The 26,303-nt window shown below is 55.0% G+C and overlaps 1 protein-coding gene across 2 annotated transcripts; it reads right to left on the minus strand.

The window, feature by feature from the left end:
- Nucleotides 1-1,941: 1,941 nt before the first annotated feature.
- LOC144948886 (uncharacterized) lies at nucleotides 1,942-26,042 on the minus strand. 2 transcript variants are annotated; one of them, XM_078878593.1, is made up of 10 exons: nucleotides 25,871-26,042; nucleotides 16,761-16,922; nucleotides 14,100-14,945; nucleotides 13,137-13,843; nucleotides 10,872-11,043; nucleotides 9,224-9,354; nucleotides 7,875-8,024; nucleotides 6,687-6,826; nucleotides 5,805-5,980; nucleotides 1,942-4,367 (listed from the first exon to the last, which is right to left on the minus strand). In XM_078878593.1, the coding sequence occupies exons 1-10, from the start codon at nucleotides 26,019-26,021 to the stop codon at nucleotides 4,147-4,149; spliced, it is 2,856 nt and encodes a 951-aa protein (XP_078734719.1). In that variant the 5' UTR covers nucleotides 26,022-26,042; the 3' UTR covers nucleotides 1,942-4,146. The 2 variants fall into 2 exon arrangements, with proteins under 2 accessions (XP_078734719.1, XP_078734720.1); XM_078878594.1 differs by lacking the exon at nucleotides 25,871-26,042 and adding an exon at nucleotides 17,928-18,158.
- Nucleotides 26,043-26,303: the final 261 nt, after the last annotated feature.

Below are 26,303 nucleotides of genomic sequence, written 5' to 3' on the forward strand. Positions count from 1 at the left end.
GGCTGTGATTCTGATCCTTTCGGAATCGGAATCTTTATTTGTTACTGGAGGAGGAATCCGATGAGCTATGGATGTCCAGCAGGGACGGGTCACAATGTTACAAGAACAAACAATACAAAAACACGATTGGAGTGCAAAGTATAGCAAAGGTAAACAAATCACTTTAAAAGTACCGTATATACAAATTTAAATGAGACAATTTTTTTTTATCGCCCCATTGAGCCATTAGCTTCTTTCGTCAGAAGCGACCTGGCAACAAATGACAGCTCAACGAAGTGGCTTTTGTAAATCCACAAGTTTGTCGTTTAACCGGCTGAGAACACGAGAGAGACCAGGGGAAAGTCTCATTTGCAAGAGAGGTGACCTTGGTGGCCTGGTTCGTGAAGTAAGCCTCACGGCCTGCTGTTCTCCAGCAGCATGAGCTTCATCCTCTCTCTGGCTCAGATCCAGAGGCAACAACGACGCAGCATCATCATCGGGAGGTGCTGGCATCTCAAACTTCAACCCCGGTTCCGAGCTCGATCAGGACCATCTTTCTCCTCCCATCTCTTCCGGGCCCCCTTCACCTGCCTCTGATGATGTCCACTACCTCTGTGCGATGTAACATCCGCCGTGTGGGAGCGATGTCGCTGTCTCTGCGGCGCGAGTGTCGGTGAGGTGTGATGTCACACACCGTTGGCACCGCTGGATAACGCATGATCAGGCGGTCATTGTTGGGGACTAGATTTGAAGCTTTCGTGACTGCAAGGATTCATATTCTTAGGTTTTTTCGGTAAAGTCACGTAGGTAAAAAAATTAAAATTAATAAAAGTCCACCTGAAGACGGAAGCTTGTGTTGCCTCCGAAACGTCGTGATTTTTATTTTATTTTTTATTTTACTTTTATTAATTTTTATTTTTTACCTACGTGACTTTACCGAAAAAAACCTAAGAATATGGGAAATCGATCCTTGAGAGAGATGTTGCAAACTCGCGATTGGTGTGAGCGTGACCTCTTTTTTTTGCCAGTACCTCCGGTTTTTTTACGTCGGGGATGCGTTCCTTGCGACGTCGAAACGACGTCAAATCAAAAGCGATTTTTTTTTTCCTTCCACGAGAGCTAAACGGAGAGCGGAGGCGACAGGTAACCCCGTCTTAACGCGAGCGTCTTCATCCCGGACGTACCCGCAACGTCGCGTTAAGTTACTAAAAATACTGTACTCGGCACTAGTGTGACAGCGGTAAACTTTGAAGACAAATTGTACAGGGTACAATACGATACACTACACTATAAAGTCGCGTAAATACTGTGCGTAAACAATATATTGTACTCTGCAGTACGGTACAATTCTTTACGCACGACGCCGCAAGGTGATTCGTGTCCAGGGTAGTAGCTGGTGGTGAAGGCCGAGAGGCGACGGATTTACGAGAAATACGGACGTGATTGCGTGTCGAGGTGACGCTGATCTGGTCCTGGTGGTATTAATGCAGCGGCGACTACTCTACTTACGAACATTCGACTTACGAACTTTCAGAGATACGAACAAACCTGTCCGTATGTCCAGTTTCCTGTTCGGACCGAGAGTCGTAAGTTCAACCGTCGCGCAATAGAGGGCGGTGGTGGCATCTGCAGAACGTGAAGAACCAGTGGCATCTACATCTGCAGAACGTGAAGAACCAGTGGCATCTACATCTGTAGAACGTGAAGAACCAGTGGCATCTACATCTACAGAACGTGAAGAACCAGTGGCATCTACATCTGCAGAACGTGAAGAACCAGTGGCATCTACATCTACAGAACGTGAAGACCCAGTGGCATCTACATCTACAGAACGTGAAGACCCAGTGGCATCTACATCTACAGAACGTGAAGAACCAGTAGCATCTACATCTGCAGAACGTGAAGAACCAGTGGCATCTACATCTGCAGAACGTGAAGAACCAGTGGCATCTACATCTGCAGAACGTGAAGAACCAGTGGCATCTACATCTGCAGAACGTGAAGAACCAGTGGCATCTACATCTGCAGAACGTGAGAAACCAGTGGCATCTACATCTGTAGAACGTGAAGAACCAGTGGCATCTACATCTGCAGAACGCGAAGAACCAGTGGCATCTACATCTGCAGAACGTGAAGAACTAGTGGCATCTACAGTACATCTACAGAACGTGAAGAACCAGTGGCATCTACATCTGCAGAACGTGAAGAACCAGTGGCATCTACACCTACAGAACGTGAAGAACCAGTGGCATCTACATCTACAGAACGTGAAGAACCAGTGGCATCTAGATCTACAGAACGTGAAGAACCAGTGGCATCTACAGAACGTGAAGAACCAGTGGCATCTACATCTGCAGAACGTGAAGAACCAGTGGCATCTACATCTACAGAACGTGAAGAATCAGTGGCATCGACATCTACAGAACGTGAAGAACCAGTGGCATCTTCATCTACAGAACGTGAAGAAACAGTGGCATCTACAGAACGTGAAGAACCAGTGGCATCTGCAGAACACACATATGTACACGTCCTTGATCCTGAAAATATGGCCGCATCCGGCAACACCATGTCCAGCGTAGCCTTTCACTGTGGCAGAGGCAATCACTGGTCACATGCCTACTCCCGTCTAGCAGTGAAAAATTAATACTTGTGTAAAGACAGTGCGTGGACTAGCGGCCACGAGTGGTAATTACAGGCGTGAAGACAATATAGAAGGCTAGCAGCCGCAAGTGGTAATTACAGGCGAGGTGACAGAGAAGGGAACGATCTGGAATCTCCAGGAAGGATTCGGGAACTCGCCAGAGAGTTGGAGAAGTAAGGGCGTCGTGGCCATGAGGCGGAGCGATGGCCACGCCGGGGATAAAAAATTAACCCGTAAAAACAAAGTTTTTCACTATAAATCCTTTATATGCGTGGCGGCTAGAGTCCTCTCGTCCCCTGGCTTGAGATGGTAGCCACCTATGGGTCAGATGATTGCCTGCCACCATTAAGCAATTGGTAATTAAATAAAATAAAAAATTCCTAAAAAGTGTCAAATTTTGGGAAAATTTTTTCAGGAAAATAAATTGTCACGCACAACGAGTCTGTGTGCAAAATGTCAGCTCGATTGGATCACGGGAAGTGGGTTAAAAAAACGACCGAAAGATTTGCACGGTCGTAAGCGCGCAAGCAAGCAAGCAAGCGAACTTAATATAAATGATTTAAAAAGGAGCGAGGAGCGAGGTTCGGGGCTGCTGTGGAAGTCGGGGTCGTCGCGGTCCCGGGGGGCGCTGTCTTCGCGTCGTCGCTGTCTGAGAGCCGTCGCTGTGAAGCGACCGATCAAAATAAAGAAACCCTCGACAGTCCGCGTGGCCGAGAGTCGTTACGCCTGCACGCGCACCTGCTTACACAAAGACAAATATCCCACCCGTGTAGCCTTAATAGACTGTAGGGGCAAGTGCTGTTAGTGAGAACCTATCAAGGCCCAGAACGGTACACGAGGGGGTGGGTGGCCAACACCACGCCCGACCACCTTTGTCTCTCCCAGTGGCGATGTTTACACACCGCACCAGGTACTCATTTGAGGCTGAGTCGACCTAGGGGAGGCCCAGGGGACCGGTTCAAATAATCGTCACTGGTGTTGGCCGTTAGCGGGAATCGAACCCGGGTCGCCAGGTTCATAGCGCAGCGTACCGCTAACCGCTACACCACCGCTCCCAAACAACAACAACCGCCATTCGCCACTAAGTGACGGTGACGTCACCACGACGCTTGTGCCAGGCTAGGTGCACATTGAGGCCACGTGAAGTGTGGAACACCCGCTGGCAGGAGGTCACGGGGCAGACCCAGCAGGTGCCACGGGTCGACTGACTGAGATGACCGAGATGACTGGTTGATGCACCACCTGTGCCCCCTACTGTACCAACTTGCTGTGCTTTAGCCACCCGGCGCTCCGCTCGTTGTTGTGAGCGTCGCTCCTCCACCCTCCGTTGTTGTTGGAGGGCGACTGCCTCCAACTGCCCAGTAGTAGCGTCCTTGACGAGCCTCCTCTACAGAGGCCGATCTTGACACCGCTAGTACCAGTCTGACTGACTGAGATGACCGAGATGACTGGCTGATGCACCACCTATGCCCCCTAACACACACACTGTGTACACACGTACATACTCGCTCGCTCGACCCCCACCCCTATTGCAATCGCCGGAGCATCGCGGCGAGCGCGGCTGAGAGGAGTCCAAGAGCGGAACGGGACGAGGACGCGGGAGGAGTGGCCCGTGATGGACTCCCGTCGTGTGAACGTCCCCCAGAGGACGGCGTCAGCGACGCGCGGGGGGGCGGCTCCGCCGGCCTCGGGCACGACGCGTCCTCGCCGCCGCCGCAGTCCCCGCTGCCAGAGCCCCACTCGTCGCCTGCCGGGGGGGACACACACACACCGGGGTAGGCCTCTGCAAGGTAAGGTAATTTACCCTTTTTACCGGGTAAAAGGGTAAAGGTAAAGGGTAAAGATGTCGACATGCCAAGTGGTAAGGTAAAGGGTACAGGGTAAAGGTAATTACCCGGTAGGGTAAAGGTAGCGCAAAGTATTACCCGGTAAATACGGTGCCTTGTTTACCGCGAGAAGCTCCGTGGCGCAGTCCGTGGCCTACATTTAACAAGTAATATTAAAACAAACTTTATTAAAAACACGCTTTTATGAAATGTACTCGTAATGGCAGAACTCCACGACTCCAGGAAGTGGCCCGAAGTTTGCCACAACGTAAGGGACCGTGGCCAATTACAGCCAACGTCAGTTGAGCGTGGACAATTAGACCCAAGCCGAAACATAATATATAATAAAGGATTTTATGATAGAATATAGTATTGTCATCAGTATGACATAAGTATACCAAGTTTGCAGTCGATACTACATTAGGAAGTGGGTAAAAATTTAGTTTAAAGATTTGAGGATACAACAACAACAACGACGACAACAACAACAGACAGAGTGAGTTAACAGAAAGCGTGTAAAATTGGAATCATCGAGAGTATTCTATATGATTAAAGCGCTCTACCTTGTAGCATTTACCGTTATAAACCTTGTTCATGTGTAGTAGTTCCCTAGTAATTACCCTGTAATTGGGTAATTTGTATGGGGTAAGGTTAAAAGGTAAGGTAAAAGGTAGGCTCGTTGCTTTTTACCTTTTACCTTACCTGCTAAAGGGTAAAAGGTAAGGGTAGAGTGATTGTATTGTGGTAAGGTAAAAGGTAGGGTAAAGGTAGGCTCGTTGTTTTTACCTTTTAACTTTTACCTTACCTTGCCGAGGCCTACACGGGTGGGGGGGGGGGCGGTTCGGAGGTCGACCGAGGGCCTCGAACAATCAGTATCAAGGACGATGCATCGTGTTATCAGAGTGTGGGTTTTGTTTGAGTTTTTGACGGCAAGTATCGCGGTTAATGCAGTAACAGGATTCCTTGTCAAAAGGTTTCAGTTTTGTTGCCAGAATAAAGGGGAAAAACCCCCTATTATTCTTCTTCTTGGTTCTTTCGGTAAAGTCACGTAGAAGGGAAATAATAAAGTAATAAAAATGAAACATAATAAAAAAAAAAATATTATTATTTTATTATTTCCCTTCTATGTGACTTTACCGAAAGAACCAAGAAGATGAATCCCTGCAGTCACAAAAGCTTTAAATCGAAACTCTATAATTATTATAAGAAGAAGGGCTCCGAGCCTCAAGAGGCACCACCACCACCACCACCATTCCTTACTCATCAGGAAAGGGGGGCGCTAAAGAAGGGGGGGCAACACAGTGGGTGGCGCGTCTGGGGGGGGGGGGGCGGGCGGGGGGGGGGGGGGCAGTGCTCACTGCTGTCGGCGAAGTGTGTGTCGTGGCCGTGGAAGGCTCCGTGAAGCTGACTGGTCATGACGCGCAGCGCCATGATCTGCCGGCGGGACTGCAGGTCGGGCCGGGTGACGTCCACCTTCACCTCCGGGTTGTCCCTCTGCTGGGCCAAGCCATCGCCCACCACGTCGCGCAGATACCTTGCAGAGGGGAGAGCGAGGGAGAGAGAGAGAGGCATCGTCATCGTCGTCATCATTGTTGTCAACGTTATCGTCGTCGTCGTCATCGTCGTCACCGTCATCATCGTCATTGTCGTCATTGTCATCGTCATCATTGTCGTCATCGTCGTCGTCATCGTCGTCGTCATTGTCGTCATCGTCATTATCGTCATCATCGTCATCATTGTCGTCATCGTCGTCGTCATCGTCGTCGTCATTGTCGTCATCGTCATTATCGTCATCATCGTCATCATTGTCGTCACCGTCATCATCGTCATCGTCGTTATCGTCATCATCGTCGTCATCGTCATCATCGTCATCATTGTCGTCATCGTCGTCATCGTCATCATCGTCGTCGTCATCGTCGTCATCGTCGTTATCGTCATCATCGTCATCGTCGTCGTCGTCATCGTCGTCATCGTCATCATCGTCATCATCGTCATCGTCGTTATCGTCATCATCGTCATCGTCATCGTCGTGTCGTTCCTCTGGGGGTCGATGAGACCCAGTCGTGGTGGTCTGATTTTCGGGAGGTCAACCGCCGTGGTTGTCCTGCTAAGAGGGGGGTGTCCCTGGGGGGGGGGGGGGGTGGTGGGATCCGGCAGAGGGAAGGAAGAGACGGCTCTGGGGGGGGGGCTGGCAGAGGGAAGGGAGAGACGGCTCTGTGGGAAGGAAGAGACGGCCCCACCTGCCCTCCCCCTCCCCGTTCCAGCAGCGCTCCTCGCTGGAGATCTCCGCGGCGACGCGCTCCGCGCTGCTGCACACGCTGAACGGCAGCGAGGCCCAGAACGACTTCATCCTGCGCAGGGTGTCCCTCGCCTCCCGCACCTGCACCACGGGGGGGGGGGGGGATGTGGGGGGGGCAGTGTGGGGGGGGGGGCAGTGGGGGGGGGGGGCAGTGGGGGGGTGCAGGGGGTTGGAGGGGGGCACCACGTGGCTCAAATTCCGGTGCCCACGGAAAGGTGCGTTCGCCTACAAAGGCAAAGATCCCCCGTGTAGCCTTGACAGACTGTATGGGCAAGTGCTGTTAGCGAGCACCTATGAAGGCCGGCACGGCACACGAGGGGGTGGGTGGCCAGCACCACGCCCGGCCGCCTTTGTCTCCACCAGTGGCGATGTTTACACACCGCACCAGGTACTCATTTAAGGCTGAGTTGACCTCGGGGAGGCCCAGGACCGGTTGAGATAATCGTTACTGGTGTTTTGATCGTGAGCGGAAATCGAACCCGGGTCGCCAGGTTCATAGCGCAGCGTAGCGCTAACCTCTAATCTACTGCTCCCCACACAAATACACACACACACAGGCACGCACACACACGCTCACACACGCACACAAACACACACACGCACACTCTCGCACACACACACACAGGCACGCACACACACGCTCACACACGCACACAAACACACACACACGCACACTCTCGCACACACACACACACACGCGCGCGCGCTCCGCCGGAGGAGTTACGGGCAAAGTCATTACGGCCAACGATCGCAGGCGGAGTGGCAAGCGGCGGTCACGGCGCTGATCTATGGAACGATAATTAACGGCGCATCGTCAATCCGGCGCAGGAGAGAGGGAGAGAGAGGGAGAGGAGGCGGGAGGGAGTGGATCGTGGGAGCATCGGGCTCGCGTTCGCTGGCGTCTCCGTCTGCGCGCCTGCCTCGGTGTCGAGCTGGTGACCCCCGAACCCCAAAGCCTCTCGCGCTGCCGGGCGACCTCCTTCTCAACCAGAAGCCCCTAGGGGGCGACTTGAACGACCCCGACCTGAACGACTCCACCCACGGGATGGGACGGGGGGATGAACTTGAACGACCTTGACCTGAACACCGAGGGGGGAGGGGTGTGGGGAAGGGGGACCCACGACCTCACCAGGTGGACGATGGTGGTGCTGGGCGAGGCGGTGGGAGCCGGCGGGCGACTCGTGCCGACCCTCCCCCTGCCGCCGTAGCCGGACGGCGCCGCGCCCTTACCGGCCTGGTGCGCCCTGCCGGGGTTGGGGATGCCGCACTCCGCGAAGATCTGGGGGCGCGTGGGAGCGGACACACAGCGACGAAGGCCCTCGCTGAAGCCGTCGGCAGGAGCAGCAGCAGCAGTAGCAGCAGCAGCAGCAACAGCAGCAGCAGTAACAGCAGCAGCAGCAGTAGCAGCAGCAGCAGTAGCAGCAGCAGCAGTAGCAGCAACAGCAGTAGCAGCAGCAGCAGAAGTAGCAGCAGCAGCAGTAGCAGCAGCAGTAGCAGCAGCAGTAGCAGCAGCAGTAGCAGTAGTAGCAGCAGCAGTAGCAGCAGCAGCAGTAGTAGTAGCAGCAGCAGCAGTAGCAGCAGTAGCAGTAGCAGCAGTAGCAGCAGTAGCAGTAGTAGCAGCGGCAGCAGCAGCAGCGGCAGCAGCAGCGGCAGTGGCAGCAGCAGCAGCAGTAGCAGCAGCAGCAGTAGCAGCAGCAGTAGCAGCAGCAGTAGCAGCAGCAGCAGTAGCAGCAGCAGCAGTAGCAGCAGCAGCAGTAGCAGCAGCAGCAGTAGCAGCAGCAGCAGTAGCAGCAGCAGCAGCAGTAGCAGCAGTAGCAGCAGTAGCAGTAGTAGCAGCAGCAGCAGTAGTAGCAGCAGCAGCAGTAGCAGCAGTAGCAGCAGTAGCAGTAGAAGCAGTAGCAGCAGCAGCAGTAGCAGCAGCAGCAGCAGTAGCAGCAGCAGCAGCAGGAGGAGACGCCTGTCTGATGAGCGCCGCGCTCAATCGGAGACACTGCCGCCTGCGAATGATGCAGCTACGGCGAAGTTGGGCGAACCCGGGTCACCAGGTTCGTAGCGCAGCGTAGCGCTAACCGCTACACCACCACTCCCCAACAACAACAACCGCCATTCGCCATTAAGTGACGGTGACGTCACCACGACGCTTGTGCCAGGCCATGTGCACCTTGAGGCCACGTGAAGTGTCGAACGCCCGCTGGCAGGAGGTCACGGGGCAGACCCAGCAGGTGCCACGGGTTCGACTGACTGAGATGACCGAGATGACTGGTTAATGCACCACCTATGCCCCCCCAACACACACACTGTGTACACACACACGCACATGCATCACCGTTCCGCGTACTGCATCACCGTTCCGCGTACTGCATCACCGTACCACGTACCGCAGCGTGAACACGGCGTGCCAAGCGGCCGAATTCTTTCGAGTGTCGCCCTGTGAACAGATCGCGGCGATCGCCGTCGTGATTTGCACTTGCGAATCACCTGCGTGGACACCTGGACGCTGTTTTCCTGGAGGTGCATGATCGCGTCCGAAATCCTCACGTCGATCGGAGCCAGGACCGTCTCCACGTTGAAGGGACCCTCCAGTCGCTCCGTCAGCTGCAGCATCGCGTCTGCGTCGTGAGGTGGGGAACGGTGGCGCAGTGGTTAGCGCGCTCTCGGCCGGGCAAGAAGGGGTCTCGGTTGATGCCGCGCGGCGTGAACGTTCGGCGGAACGGGCGAGTTGGGAGTCCCGGATAGGACGTGCGGTTGTGCACGAGCCAGGGGGTGGTGACTCTGCCACCGGAGCGGATCGTGATCGTCGTCATCATCGTCGTGATCGTCGTCATCATCGTCGTCATCATCGACATCATCGGCATCATCATCGACATCATCGGCATCATCATCGACATCATCGGCATCATCATCGTCGTCATCGTCGGCATTGTCATCATCGTCGGCATCATCGGCATCACCATCGTCATCATCGTCATCATCGTCGTCATCGTCATCATCGTCATCATCATCGTCATCGTCATCATCATCGTCATCGTCGTCATCGTCACCATTGTCGTCATCGTCGTCATCATCGTCGTCATCGTCGTCATCGTCATCATCGTCATCATCATCGTCATCGTCATCATCATCGTCATCGTCGTCATCGTCACCATTGTCGTCATCGTCGTCATCATCGTCATCATCGTCGTCATCGTCATCATCGTCATCATCATCGTCATCGTCATCATCATCGTCATCGTCGTCATCGTCACCATTGTCGTCATCGTCGTCATCATCGTCGTCATCGTCGTCATCGTCATCATCGTCATCATCGGCATCACCATCGTCATCATCGTCATAATCGTCGTCATCGTCATCATCGTCATCATCGTCATCATCATCGTCATCGTCGTCATCGTCGTCATCGTCACCATCGTCATCATCGTCGTCATCGTTGTCATCGTTGTCATCAGCGTCGTCATCATCATCATCGTCATCGTCATCATCATCGTCATTATCGTCGTCATTGTCATCATCATCGTCATCATCATCGTCGTCGTCATCATCATCATCGTCATTATCGTCGTCATTGTCATCATCGTCATCATCATCGTCGTCATCATCATCGTCACCGTCAGCAGCAGCAGCGAGGGAAGGGCAGCAGTTTGCAGGATAATCGGCTGAGGCACCCCCCCCCCCCCGCGAGGTCGTTCCTGCAAGTTTACGTAGCAGGATGATTCTAATCAGTGCAATGGATCGGGGGGGAATAAATCGGGGGGGGGGGGGGGGAAGAATTGGCGGAATTAATCAGTGAAATTAATCAGTGTAATGATTCAGTGGAATGAATCGGAGAAAGCTCGAGAGGAATTAATCGGGAGAACAATTCGGTAGAATGAATCGGGGGAATGAATCAGTGGAACGAATCGGGGAATGAATCAGTGGAACGAATCATGGGAATGAATTAGAGAAGCAACAGTGGAATGAATCGGGGGGAACGAATCTTGGGAACGAAGGGCTGGGCTGGCCCACGGGGCGCACCCATGAAGCTGTTCCAGGCTGATTGAGTGGAATGACTCGGGGAATGAAACAGTGGAATGAATCGGGGGGAGCGAATCGTGGGAACGAAGGACTGGGGGGGGCGCGCGGTGCTCACCGATGAAGCTGTTCCAGGCTGCGTCCATGTCTGCGGTGTGCGCCAGGCAGCCCTTGAGCACGTTCAGGCAGTACGCGTGGCAGGGCGGCAGCAGCACGGCAGTGGCGCCACCGCAGTGCGGGCAGTACCACATGCGCACCAGGGAGCGCACACACTCGGCCGACAGGGGAACCTGCACGGCGGGGAGAGACGCAGGGAGGGGGGGGGGGGGAGACGTGGGGAGACGTGGGGAGGAGACGTAGGGGGGGGAGATGTGGGGGGGGATGAGACGTGGAGGGGGAGGAGACGTGGGGGGAGACGTGGGGGGGGAGACGTGGGGGGGGGGGAGACGTGGGGGGGGGGGGGAGACGTGGGGGGAGATGTGGGGGGGGGGACGTGGGGGGGAGACGTGGGGAGGAGTGGGGGGTAGACGTGGGGGTGGGGGGGGGAGACGTGGGGGGGGGGAGACGTGGGGGGAGACGTGGGGAGGAGTGGGGGGAGACGTGGGGGTGGGAGAGACGTGGGGAGACGTGGGGAGATGTGGAGGGGGGGAGACGTGTGGGGGAGTGGGGAGGAGACGTGGGGGGGGGGGGGGGAGACGTGGGGAGGAGACGTGGGGAGACGTGGGGAGGAGACAATCCAGCCTGGTTAAACCCAGGATGGATTGTAGGCAGGCCAGCCTAAATGTTTCTAACCAGCGAAGATGGTCGATCATAGGGGTCCATGTTTCACAAGTGTAATAAAGGTCGCGGAGGCAACTTCTGGAATCAGTGTTGTTTATTATCTTTCTTCCACAGCTCTCATCGTACGGACTCCTCTGCAATCTGACTCCTTGACACTGTTGACAGACAGCGTGAGAGGGAGGGATAGAGAGAGAGATGACTGTCGCTGCCACGTGGCAGGCTCTGGACCCCGCGCTCCCGCGTTGCTTCCCCCTTCGTTCCAGTTCTGACCACGTGTTTCCCATCTCCGCCCCTTTTAATCCCTGGGTCACGTGGTGCCTCTCAGCCAGTCCTGGGTGACCTCCCTGGAATCTTCCAGATCCCATCCTACGGCCCCAGGACCACGCCCCTAACTCGTCCCCCCAATTGGCTGTGGCTGAAGCCAGCAGAGCCAATCATCTCCTTCCCGGTGTAACCTTCGCATTACGTCAGGGCCACGCCCCTACACCTCTCCCCATTGGTTATGGGCCTGGACCGGTAGAGTCAATCATTATCAATTAGGTGTGACCACTTAATCACCCAGGTGCACCCTCACATTACACGAGCGTAGAGAAGGGAGGGCATGATTGTTGCTAAAAAGACCCAAAGCTTCGTGCCGAGTGACAGACCAGGGAGCTTCCACACAGCGTTACGCAACTGATGAAGAGATATTGCCGCTCGACTGATTCGGAGCAAGACCTCTGTCAAACCATAGCTGCTCATGAGCACACTGCCCAGGTATGGGAAACTCTCCACTCTCTCCACAACTAGCCCATCACCGATTGGGAGAAGTGGGGGTGGAGTGTCCGATGGTACAAAATACCCAGGCAGGTGCTTAGTTTTGGTGGGGCTGATGGTAAGGCCCCACCTCTTAGTGGCACGCTCCAGGTTCAGCAGCAGCGCCTCCAACTCCTCCTCTGAGTGAGCAGCAATTACCAGGTCATCGGCATACATAACGTGGTTGAGCAATAGGGAGCCATCCCTTGACCGCACCCGGCATTGACCAGCCTCCCATTGTTTCTGTACCAGATGGAAATTCCCCCGGTACAGCTATTGAAGGCTTCACGAACTACGCAGTCGAAATAGATGTTAAATAATGTGGGAGCCAGAGGACATCCCTGTCGCACCCCAAGGTGTACAGGGAAAGGCTCCGACTCCCGGCCACGTAGTTTTACCCGGGCCCGCTCACCATCATGAAGGTCCTTAATGATCATGAGCAACCGATGAAAAGACACACAGACACACACACACATGGACACACACACGGACACACACAACAACAACACAACAACAACCGCCATTCACTACTAAGTGGCGGTGACGTCACCACGACGCTTGTGCCAGGCCATGTGCACCTTGACACACACACACAGACACACACACGGACACACACACACGCATGGACACACACACATGGACACACACAGACACACACACACGCATGGACACACCCGCACGGACGCACACACACGGACATACACACGGACACACACACACACGAACACACACGGACACACACACACACGGACACACACACACACACGGACACACACACACACGTACACACACACACACAGCCTCTGACCGTGCGCGTGGCGTTGGCGACTCCGGCGGCGAGCCGCAGGCCTCGCGTGAGCGAGCGCGTGGCCAGCGCCGCCCGGCCCAGCTGCGCCAGCAGCTTGCGGGGAGCGGCGCCGAAGGGCCGCAGGCTCTCGGCGAGCTTGACGGCGCACTCGAGGTCGCCGTCCGAGAAGCGGTACTGGGGGTTGAGCAGCTGCAGCATTCGCTCGAGCAGCTGCGACCAGAACTCCGACATCACCTCGGCAAGGTCGACGGCGGCGGCGGCGCGGGACGATGACGACGATGACGAGAGCGACGATGGGGTCAATGAGTAGGACGATGATGATGGTGGTGGTAATGGTGAGGGTGAGGATGGTGAAGATGATGATGATGGTGGTGGTGATAAGAATGATGGTGGTGGTGGTAATGGTGAAGATGATGATGATAGTGATAAGAATGATGGTGGTGGTGGTGGTAATGGTGAGGTTGATGAAGATGATGATGATGGTGGTGGTGAGGATGATGATGATAGTGATAAGAATGATAATGGTGGTGGTGGTGGTGAGGATGATGAAGATGATGATGATAATGATGAGGATGATGATGAAGGTGGTGCTGGTGGTGGTGATGATGATGATAATGATGATGATGCGGTTGAAGAAAATGATGACGAAGATGCTGACGGTGGTGATGGTGATGATGATAAGGAGATGAAAATCGGTGCTTGGATGCCTGAAACAGAACAACGTTGGAAAGAGAAACCTCTCAGTGCCGATTCTGCGTTGAGAACATCGACAGCAAGCAGTTGGGGAGAAAGCACAACCATCGATAATAGTAAGGCTGAGTCGACCTAGGGGAGGCCCAGGACCGGTTCAAATAATCGTCACCGGTGTTGCTGGCCGTGAGCGAGGATTGGACTCGGGTCACTGGGTTCGTTTGCGCGACGCGCTAACCTCAGCACCTCCGCTCCACGACACGCTTCACTCACGTGCATCCTGGACCGCACTGCGTGACGACGGTTCCCGTGACAACGGGTCACGTGGCGACGGCTCACGTGACGACGGCTCCCGTGGCGACAGCTCCCGTGACGACGGCTCCCATGGCGACGGCTCACGTGACGACGGATCCCGTGACGACAGCTCACGTGACGACGGATCCCGTGATGACGGCTCCCGTGACGACGGATCCCGTGGCGACGGCTCACGTGGCGACGTCTCACGTGACGACGGCTCATGTGACGACGGATCCTGTGATGACGGCTCACGTGACGACGGATCCCGTGGCGACGTCTCCCGTGACAACGGCTCACGTGACGACGGTTCCCGTGACAACGTCTCCCGTGACGACGGCTCCAGGACGACCGTCGCCCTCGCGCCGCTCGATGCCTCGTCAGCTCTCCCCTCTCCCAGCGTCCCCTCCGCCTCCGACCCACGCGGGTGGATGTTGGGGGACTCCCTCCTCCTCCTCCTCGTCCTCCCGTCCGGCTCTGGCCGTCCACCGTCGTCCTCCCCACGTCGCCCCCCCACCCCGGGAGATCTCCCTCCCCGGTCGGCGAGCGGCACTGCGCCCCTCCGTCCACGATCGCCGGCGTCGGCGTCGGCGTCCGGTCCGCGCCGAGACCGCCGGGACTCGGGGGAGGGCCCGCCGGGGGTCCGGCGGTGGGGGGGCTGGGGGGGGGCGGGCGGGGGAGGGGCGCTCACGCCAGCGTACAGCCGCAGCTGGGAGAAGAGCCACAGGAAGAGGTCCGCGTTCTGGGTGTAGATGACGCCGTAGGAGCGCACGAACATGTCGTGCAGCGAGGCCTCGGCACGCCGCAGCAGGTCGCCCATGTAGTCTAGCGGAGGGGGTGGGGGGTGAAGGAAGGGGTAGGACAGAAGAGAGAGATGATGATAGACAGTCGTGTTAATCTGTGAGTGGTTTTGAAACATTTTCGCGCAGCAGGAGAGGGCGCGCGGATGGCATACAGACACAGAGACCCATAGACTCACGCAGAGACCCACAGACTCACGCAGAGACCCACAGACTCACACAGAGACCCATATACTCACACAGAAACCCACAGACTCACGCAGAGACCCACAGACTCACACAGAGACCCATAGACTCACGCAGAGACCCATAGACTCACGCAGAGACCCACAGACTCACACAGAGACCCATATACTCACACAGAGACCCACAGACTCACGCAGAGACCCACAGACTCACACAGAAACCCACAGACTCACGCAGAGACCCACAGACTCACACAGAGACCCATAGACTCACGCAGAGACCCATAGACTCACGCAGAGACCCACAGACTCACACAGAGACCCATAGACTCACGCAGAGACCCATAGACTCACGCAGAGACCCACAGACTCACACAGAGACCCATATACTCACACAGAGACCCATATACTCACACAGAGACCCATAGACTCACGCAGAGACCCACAGACTCACACAGAGACCCATATACTCACACAGAGACCCACAGACTCACGCAGAGACCCACAGACTCACACAGAAACCCACAGACTCACGCAGAGACCCACATACTCACACAGAGACCCATAGACTCACGCAGAGACCCATAGACTCACGCAGAGACCCATAGACTCACGCAGAGACCCACAGACTCACACAGAAACCCACAGACTCACGCAGAGACCCACAGACTCACACAGAGACCCATAGACTCACGCAGAGACCCATAGACTCACGCAGAGACCCACAGACTCACACAGAGACCCATATACTCACACAGAGACCCATATACTCACACAGAGACCCATAGACTCGCACAGAGACCCACAGACTCACACAGAGACCCACAGACTCACACAGAGACCCATATACTCACACAGAGACCCATAGACTCGCACAGAAACCCACAGACTCACGCAGAGACCCACAGACTCACACAGAGACCCATAGACTCGCACAGAGACCCATAGACTCACGTAGAGACCCACAGACTCGCGCAGAGATCCACAGACTCACGCAGAAACCCACAGACTCACTCAGACACCTACAGACTCACGCAGAGACCCACAGACTCACGCAGAGACCCACAGACTCACGCAGAGACCCACAGATTCACGCAGATACGTATAGTTTAGTGTCCTTTCCCCCGCAACCTCCGTTTAGCGGGGTCGGCTACGTCCGGTGGTACAAACTGAGATCAACAACAACAGCGAGCAGCAGCAGCGTGCCAAGTAGCCAAACCGTGCCAAGTGGCCAAACCGTGCCAAGTGGCCAAACCGTGCCAAGTAGCCAAACCGTGCCAATTGACCAAACCGTGCCAATTGACCAAACCGTGCCAATTGACCAAACTGTGCCAATTGACCAAACCGTGCCAATTGACCAAACCGTGCCAATTGACCAAACCGTGCCAATTGACCAAACTGTGCCAATTGACCAAACTGAGCCAATTGACCAAACTGTGCCAATTGACCAAACCGTGCCAATTGACCAAACTGTGCCAATTGACCAAACCGTGCCAATTGACCAAACCGTGCCAATTGACCAAACTGTGCCAATTGACCAAACTGTGCCAATTGACCAAACCGTGCCAATTGACCAAACCGTGCTAAGTGGAAGTGACCAAGTGACCAAACCGTGCCACGTGGCCGCGTGTGCCGCGTGCCGCAAGCCGCGTTACCGTCCATCTTGCTGTACTGCGACTGGAACGCGGCCAGCGGGAAGTGGCTACTCTCCTCCACGAGGTGCTGCAGGTCCAGCCGGGCGGCTGGGCCCAGCTGGGCCTCCACGGAGCGCGAGCAGCAGGAGAGGGCGCGCGGGCGGCACACCGACAAGTGATGGCCTTGTGGGGGTGGGGGAGGGTGGGTGGTGGTGGGTGGGGTGAGAAGAAGAACAACAACAACAACAACGGGGTCTACTTCCTGCCACGCCCCCTTCCCCCCCTCTCTCCCCCCCCCCTACTGCTACTATATAACCTCGTGCCACGGCAGACCTCTTGCCAGAGGTCGCAATCGGGTACCCGATACTCGTACCCTACCCGATACCCGTACACTACCCGATACCCGGCTACCCGTACCCGATACCCGTACCCTACCCGATACCCGTACCCTACACGATACCCGGCTACCCGTACCCGATACCCGTACCCTACCCGATACCCGTACCCTACCCGATACCCGTACCCTACCCGATACTCGTACCCTACACGATACCCGTACCCTACCCGATACCCGGCTACCCGTACCCGATACCCGTACCCTACCCGATACCCGTACCCTACCCGATACCCGTACACTACCCGATACCCGGCTACCCGTACCCGGCCGGGTACGGGTATGGGTTTGCGACCCTGGTGCGGCCGGGTACGGGTAGGCCGTGAGTCACTGGTGAGTAACCGTTTGTCACTCATTTCCCAACGTCTTGACTCTTCTCACAATCCAAGTTCCTATAATCAACCCACCCGTGCCTGCAACATGGCTTCATCCCAGAGGTCGCAATCGGGTACCCGATACCCGTACCCTACCCGATACCCGGCCGGGTACAAGTAGCCGGGTATCGGGTAGGGTACGGGTATCGGGTACCCGATTGCGACCCTGGTGCGGCCGGGTACTGGTACGGGTAAGGAATCAAAACCCGTTTGCGACCTCTGCCATTCGCCTGCTGCTGTGGTTGTCCCACCTGATGACGATTTGCTTGTGTTGCGATCGAAACGTCGTGATCTAGTGTTTTTCTACCTACGTGACTTTACCGAAAAAACCAACGAGCATGGATTCCTGCTTTCACGAAAGCTTCAAATGAAGATTGAAACAACAACAAAGTTCCCCCGCTCCCCCCCCCCCCGAGGTACCGATTGGGGTCTCCCCGGTGCGTATTTTTGAGGCTGAGTCGACCTAGAGGCAGAAGGAGGAGGCCCCCCTGGAGGTATTCGCCGCTGTTGTTTGGGACGCAAGCGGGAATCGGACTCGGGCCGCCGGGTTGGTAGCGCCAGCGCGCTACCCGGTGCACTGTCACATCATACACACACACACCCCACACACACACACCCCACACACACACACCCCCCACACACACACACGCACCCCACCACACACACAGCCCACCACACCACACACACACACCCCACACACACACCCCACACACACACACCCCACACACACACACACACCCCACACACACACACCCCACACACACACACACCCCACACACTCACACACCACACACACCCCACACACACATACGCACCCCACCACACACACAGCCCACCACGCCACACACCCCACACACACACACCCCACACACACACAGCCCACCACACACACACCACACACCCCACACACACCACACACAAACACACCCCACCACACACACACCCCACACAAACACACCCAACCACACACACACCCCACACACGCACCCCACCACACACACACCACACACACACACTCCACCTCACACACACACGCACAGGCACCCCACCACACACACACACACACACGAACTCCACCACACCCCACACACACTCCACCCCACACACACACGCACCCCACCACACACACACACTCCACCACACACACACACCACCCCACCACACCCCACACACACACCCCCCCCCACACACACACCCCACTACACACACCCCACACACACACACCCCACACACACCCCACACACCCCCCCCCCACACACACACACCCCACACACACACACACACCCCACACACACACACCCCACACACACACCCCACATACCCCCCCCCACACACACCCCACACACACCACACACACTCACCACACTACACACCCCCCACACACACACACCACCCCACCACACACACACACCACACACACACACCCCACACACACACCCCACACACACACCCCACACACACACTCCACCACACACACCCCACTACACACCCCACTACACACCCCACACACACACACACACCACCCCACCACACATACACCACCACACCCCACACACACTCCACCCCACTACACACACACACACCACACACACACCCCACACACACACCACACACACACACACCCCACACACACCCCACACACACACACACCCCACACACACGCACCCCACCGTACCACACACACTCCACCTCACACACACACCCCACACACACACACACCCCACACACACGCACCCCACCCCACCACACACACTCCACCTCACACACACACCACACACACACACACCCCACGCACACATCACCCCACCACACACACCCCACACACACACACTCCACCTCACACACACACCCCACACACACACACCACACGCACAGGCACAAACAGCCATCAATCAATCGACGGCAGTGCCGTGTGCAGACGCGAGGCCTTGCGTCACCCCCCCCGCCCCCCGCGATCGATTCCCTCGCCTGGTCCCCGGGGGATCGGGAGGAACCGGGTGAGCTCCTCATCATCATCATCATCCTCCTCATCATCATCACCATCATCATCCTCATCATCATCCTCATCATCATCACCATCCTCCTCCTCATCATCATCATCCTCATCATCATCATCCTCATCATCATCACCATCATCATCATCACCATCATCATCATCACCATCCTCCTCCTCATCATCACCATCCTCCTCATCATCATCCTCCTCATCATCATCACCATCATCATCCTCATCATCCTCATCATCCTCATCATCATCATCACCATCCTCCTCCTCCTCCTCATCATCATCATCATCCTCATCATCATCATCCTCATCATCATCACCATCATCATCATCACCATCATCATCATCACCATCCTCCTCCTCATCATCACCATCCTCCTCATCATAATCCTCCTCATCCTCATCATCATCCTCCTCCTCCTCATCATCATCATCAAGGCGGCGATCACCGAGCAGATGGGGGAACCCCGAATTTGGCGCGGCCGTGAACTGGACCAAGTGGGCGGAGGGAGGGGGGAGCTCGCTGCCCCCCCCCCCCAAGTGGGGGCCACGTGCGGGGGCACTTGAAGCTTTATATTGGGAGGGGGGGAGGGGGAGAGGGGGATAGGGGGGAGGGGGGATAGGGGGGAAGGGGGAGAGGGGGGATAGGGGGATAGGGGGGAGGGGGGAGAGGGGGGAGGGGGGATAGGGCGGAAGGGGGAGAGGGGGGATAGGGGGGAAGGGGGAGAGGGGGGGGGAGAGGGGGAGGGAGAGGGGGAGAGGAGAGAGGGAGGAGAGAGGGGGGGTAGAGGAAGAGAGGGGAAAAAGAGAGAGGGCAAGGGGAAAGAGGGACAGGGGGAGAGGTAACTAACAAGGGAGAGGTAACTAACATTCTGAGGGAAGACCAGTAGTTGGGAGGAGGGGGGGGGGCTGTTCGTGATAACCCTTTCCCAGTTCCGATGACGTATACCTACGTGTACGTCATCGGAATGCAACCGGAAGAGAATTTTAAATAAAATAACTGTATTGGTCCACCAAAGCCCCCCACTTAACATCTCGGCCTGCGTGCAAGGTGCCTTGCGTGGCCCACTTAGCCACTTAAACCCCGTTTCCCGAGACGTCTACAAGTTGGTGGTGTCCCGTTCACCGCTCGAATCTCGGCGTTATTACTTACACGCTTTAATTTAACTCACTCTGTTGTTGTTGTTGTTGTCGTTGTTGTATCCTCAAATCTCGTAACTCAATTTTAACCCACTTCCCAATGTGGCATCGACTGCAAACTTGGTATACTTGTGTCGTAGTGATGACAATACTATTTTCTATCATACAAAATAATACATATTTTTAAACAATATTTTTTATATGTTATGTTTCGGCTTGGGTCTAATTGACCACGGTCCCCTTACGTCATGGCAAGCTTCGGGGCCACTTCCTGGAGTCGTGGAGTTCTTCCATTACTCGTACATTTCATTAAAGCGTGTTTTTAAAAAAAGTTTAAAAAATATATTTTACTTATTTCTCTACGAGTCTGAATACAACAACGGAGGACGGAGCAGCGACGCTCACAACAACGAGCGGAGCGCCGGGCAGCTAAAACGCAGCGAGCTGGCACAGTAGGGGTCACAGGTGGTGCATTATCCAGTCATCTCAGTCGGTCATTCCACGGTAAATGGATCTGTCCCGTGACCTCCTCCTGCCAGCAGGGAGCCGTGCACATTTCACGCGATGGCACTTAGCCTGGCACGGGTTAAGAGGCGGTGATGTCACCGGTGATGTCACCGCCTCTTGGTGATGAATGGCGGTTGTTGTTGTTGTTATTGCCGTTTATGGAATTAATCTCCAAAGAAATCCTTGAATTAAAAAAAGATATCGTGGAATATTTTGCTTGGAATTTCAACGTCCCGCCGGTTTGTAAATAACATTTTTGTTTACATTATACCCACACGACCAACGACGTATACCCCGGAAAAGAAGCCGATTGTGAAACTGTTAAACTAAAAACAAAATCAACTATTTAGAATTTTAGCAGGCAAGGCCCACTGAGCTATGCAGCTCTTTTTTTCAGAAGCGACCTGGCACACAAATGATAGCTCAACGAAATGGCCCATCACGTGGACATTGACAGCAACCAAACACTCTAACCGCGTGATGATGTTGATTCTGAATGTGGAATGGAAAAAAACGGAGGACTCAGAGAAAAATCCACACGACCACGGGGAGAGAGAGACACGCAAACTCCAAATACAGTGACTCCTCTATTAGCGAACATCCGACTTGTGAACTTTCAGAGATACGAACAAACCTGGTCCGTGTGTCCAGTTGCCTGTTCGGACCGAGATTCGTAAGTTAAACCGCCGCGCAATATATGGCGGTGGTGGCATCTACATCTGCAGAACGTGAAGAACCAGTGGCATCTACATCTGCAGAACAAGAAGAACCAGTGGCATCTACATTTGCAGAACACGAAGAACCAGTGGCATCTACATCTGCTGAACGTGAAGAACTAGTGACATCTACATCTGCAGAACGTGAAGACCCAGTGGCATCTACATCTGCAGAACGTGAAGACCCAGTGGCATCTACATCTGCAGAACGTGAAGAACCAGTGGCATCTACATCTGCGGAACGTGAAGACCCAGTGGCATCTACATCTGCAGAACGTGAAGACCCAGTGGCATCTACATCTGCAGAACGTGAAGAACCAGTGACATCTACATCTACAGAACGTGAAGAACCAGTGGCATCTACATCTACAGAACGTGAAGACCCAGTGGCATCTACATCTGCAGAACGTCAAGAACCAGTTGCGTCTACATCTGCAGAACGTGAAGACCCAGTGGCATCTACATCTACAGAATGTGAAGAACCAGTGGCATCTACATCTGCGGAACGTGAAGAACCAGTGGCATCTACATCTGCAGAACGTGAAGAACCAGTGGCATCTACATCTGCAGAACGTGAAGAACCAGTGGCATCTACATCTGCAGAACGTGAAGAACCAGTGGCATCTACATCTGCAGAACGTGAAGAACCAGTGGCATCTACATCTGCGGAACGTGAAGACCCAGTGGCATCTACATCTGCAGAACGTGAAGACCCAGTGGCATCTACATCTGCAGAACGTGAAGAACCAGTGGCATCTACATCTACAGAACGTGAAGAACCAGTGGCATCTACATCTGCGGAACGCGAAGAACCAGTGGCATCTACATCTGCAGAACGTGAAGAACCAGTGGCATCTACATCTGCGGAACGCGAAGAACCAGTGGCATCTACATCTGCGGAACGTGAAGAACCAGTGGCATCTACATCTGCGGAACGCGAAAAACCAGTGGCATCTACATCTGCGGAACGCGAAGAACCAGTGGCATCTACATCTGCGGAACGCGAAGAACCGGTGGCATCTACAGGAGATCATACAACTTTTAAAGCCATTCCCCGTGTTTAGTGTACACGCCGTACAACACGTTTGAAATCGACGGGAGTAAAGCTGGAATTACGAACAAATCGACTTACGAACAGAACTCTGGAACCTAACCCGTTCGTAAGTAGGGGACTCCCTGTATACAACAGTCATCAGGGTGGGGATCGAACCTGCGACCTCCTGCATACCAAGCGAGGTAGTTAACATCTCATAGCCACAGTGATGATGATGATGAGAGAGACACGCAAACTCCAAATATACAGCAGCAGCAGGCGTCAGGGTCGGGATCGGACCCACGACCTGCTGCACACCAAGCGATAAAGTTAACATCTCCTAGCCACCGTGATGATGATGATGAGAGAGACACGCAAACTCCAAATATACAGCAGCAGGCGGCAGGGTCGGGATTGAACCCACGACCACCTGCACACCAAGCGAGGTAGTTAACATCTCCTGGCCACCGTTATCCGCTGAGCTTGCAGGGTTCGACTCGCTGCTTCCACGGTCCGAGTTAAAGCACAGGGGTGGAGGGGGGGGGGGGGGCTCTCTTGGCCGTGGGGGGCTGTTGGCAAGCTGGGTCGATAACCCCGCGGTGGCGAAGGGGGGGGGGGTTTGTTTCGAGGGGTTACCCGAGCGAGTTTTACAGCCGCGGTCACGCACGCGTTCGCATCGAACGAGCGGTGGCGCAGCGGTTAGGCGCCACGCTGCGCTACGAACCCGGCGACCCGAGTTAAGATTCCCGCTCGCGGCCAACACCGGTGACGATTTATCTGAAACGGGCCTCCCCCCCCCTCTCCACTAGGTCGACTCGGCCTCAAATGAGTATCTGGTGCAGTGTGTAAATGTGGCTACTAGGGAGACGAAGGCGGGCGGGCGTGGTGCTGGCCACCCACCCCCTCGTGTGCCGTGCCGGCCTTCATCGGTGCTCGCTAACAGCACTTGCCCCTACAGTCTGTGTAAGCTATACGGGGGGATCTTTGTCTTTGCGTGTGAGTTTGTGATTCCTGCTCAGGGTCACCAACACCAGCGGTGATTATCTGGACCGGTCCTGGGCCTCCCCTAGGTCGACTCAGCATCAAATGAGCTACAGTGGTCCTTCGTATGACAATAGGTTTAACCCTTGCTGGCAATACAACAGTTGTGTTAAGATGTTACGACACCGAACGGAAACCTTTTGCAAGGTATCGTGTCTGCATTAAGGGACCGTCCATAAATGACGTCACGCGAAACCTGCTTAAAATCGCTTTAAAACTATTGTCATTGTAGTGCGTATTTAATGTGGCGCTGCACTCTGATGTTGTAGGAGAAAACATTTCTTAAAAAATTAACCCATAAAAACAAAGTTTTTCACTATAAATCCTTTATATGCGTGACGGCTAGAGTCCTCTCGTCCTCTGGCTTGAGATGGCTGCCACCTATGGGTCAGATGATTGCCTGCCACCATTAAGCAATTGGTAATTAAATATAAATTTTTGTTCCTAAAAAGTGTAAAATTTTGGAAAAATGTTTTCACGAAAATTAATTGTCACGCACAACGAGTCTGTGTGGAAAATGTCAGCTCGATTGGATCACGGGAAGCGGGTTAAAAAACGACCGAAAAATTTGCACGGTCGTAAGCGCGCAAGCAAGCAAGTGAACTTAATATAAAGGATTTAAAAAGTAGAACGTGTTGCGCATTTTGATGTGACGTCACATTTCTCAACCCCCCCCCCTCGTCACACATCGTCACAAATCTCTGACCTCCCCCCCCCCCAGGTGCGTGACGAACACATGCTCTGATAGTATATCGATTGTCTTCGAAATCTTATTCTTATATTTTGCTACTGGCAGTGGTCCTTCGGTTTACCAGCCGTGCTCAGGTGAAGAACAGGTCTGTCGGAAAGACAGCGTCTGAGGACGGCTGCTTGCGTTGTGGCCGAAACGTCGTGAGAATTGTATTTTATTATGTTTTATTTTTATTATTTTATTATTTCCCTTCTACGTGACTTTAGCAAAAGAACCAAGAAGATGTTTGGCTGCTGTTAGCGAGCACCTATTAAGGCCGGCACGGCTATAGAGCGGCAGATTTTGGCCATCACCACACCCGGCAACCCTTCGTCTCCCTGGTGGCGATGTGTTTTCTGCGTATTCTTAGGTTTTTTCGGTAAAGTCACGTAGGTAAAAAACTTAAAATTAATAAAAGCAAAATAAAAATAGAATAAAAATCACGACGTTTCGGAGGCAACACAAGCTTCCGTCTTCAGGTGGAACCGTCACAGCCCGACAGCTGTATCAAGTGAGAGCTGTATCAAGTGTTTTGTTGTTGTTACGCACCACACCAGCCACTCATTTACGGCCGAGTCGACCTAAGCGAGGCCCACGGCCGGTTCAGACAACCGCCGCTGTCTGTTGGCGGCCCGCGAGCCGGGGAATCGAACTCGGGTCGGGGGTCGTGTGCCGGGGTATGCCGGCAGCAGCCACCCGGCTCGCGACCGTTTGGAGGTGACCTGGCAGAAGGAAGGGAGCGATGGCGGTTGCACCAGCGGCCTGGGTCCCACCTCGAATCGCTACAAACCCTTGGGGGCAACTTCAGTAGGCGGGGGGTGGTGGGTGGTGGGGGGACCTGGTCTGACCCGTGATTCCTCCAGGATAGACGAAGCAACTCGAAGCTGATTCTGACTCAATTTCTGTAAAAGCTCGCCTCTCTCCCAAGGCGCCCCCCCACCACCAACACTCCCCCGTTATTTACAACCTACTTTTGTTTATTGACTGTTTACGGAATCTCGAGGTGTTCCAAGCGGCGGAGCCTCGTGCTCAGGGTCGCAGCTACCTTCGCCGGGACTCTGGGCGAGGTTGCCGGAGTCTCGGCCGGAGTTGGCATCGATCGCCCCCTCCCCGCAGTGAGCGCTGAGAGCGATTGAGGATGATGAGTAAGATGAGGAGGATGACGAGGACTGTGCATGGACGGTGGCATACCTGGCACCGGCCTGGCAAGGACTTCAACGGCCCCCGCTGCGCCCTGGTTGGTCACCCTGCGAAACGTCGGACACGAGAGCTGGTCCGCTCCCAGGCAGGAGCCGGCGGAGATCAGCGCCCAGAGCAGCCCCACGACGCAGAAGCGCGTCATCTCGCACGTGACCAGTGTCCGGGCAGCTGTCGGAGTTGATAACATCGGGAGGGGGGGGGGAGAGTGGGGGAGGGGCAGGAGGGGTGGGAGGGGGGGGTGAAGAGTGGGGGGGAGGGGCAGGAGGGGCGGGAGGAGGGGGGGGGGGCAGGAGGGGCGGGAGGAGGGGGGGGGGGTGAAAAGTGGGGGGGGGAGGGCAGGAGGGGCGAGGGGGGGTGAAGAGGTCACGGCTCAGAGACATTGTTGCTAGACATCCGCGCTAAAGAGCTTCATAGCTCATCGGAT

The sequence above is a fragment of the Lampetra fluviatilis genome, chromosome 51 (assembly GCF_964198595.1).
Source record: "Lampetra fluviatilis chromosome 51, kcLamFluv1.1, whole genome shotgun sequence".
Lineage (NCBI taxonomy): Eukaryota > Metazoa > Chordata > Hyperoartia > Petromyzontiformes > Petromyzontidae > Lampetra > Lampetra fluviatilis.

What these genes read in the sequence shown, in the direction of transcription:
- LOC144948886 (XM_078878593.1), bottom strand. Translation starts at nt 26,021, where the DNA reads ATGACGCGCTTCTGCGTCGTGGGGCTGCTCTGGGCGCTGATCTCCGCC. An exon ending in AACGGGGAGGGGGAGGGCAG is followed by an intron (nt 5,981 to 6,686) that starts GTGGGGCCGTCT and finishes CCCCTCTGCAAG; the next exon opens with GTATCTGCGCGACGTGGTGG. An exon ending in CACACACTTCGCCGACAGCA is followed by an intron (nt 4,368 to 5,804) that starts GTGAGCACTGCC and finishes CCCCCCCGGCAG; the next exon opens with GCGACGAGTGGGGCTCTGGC.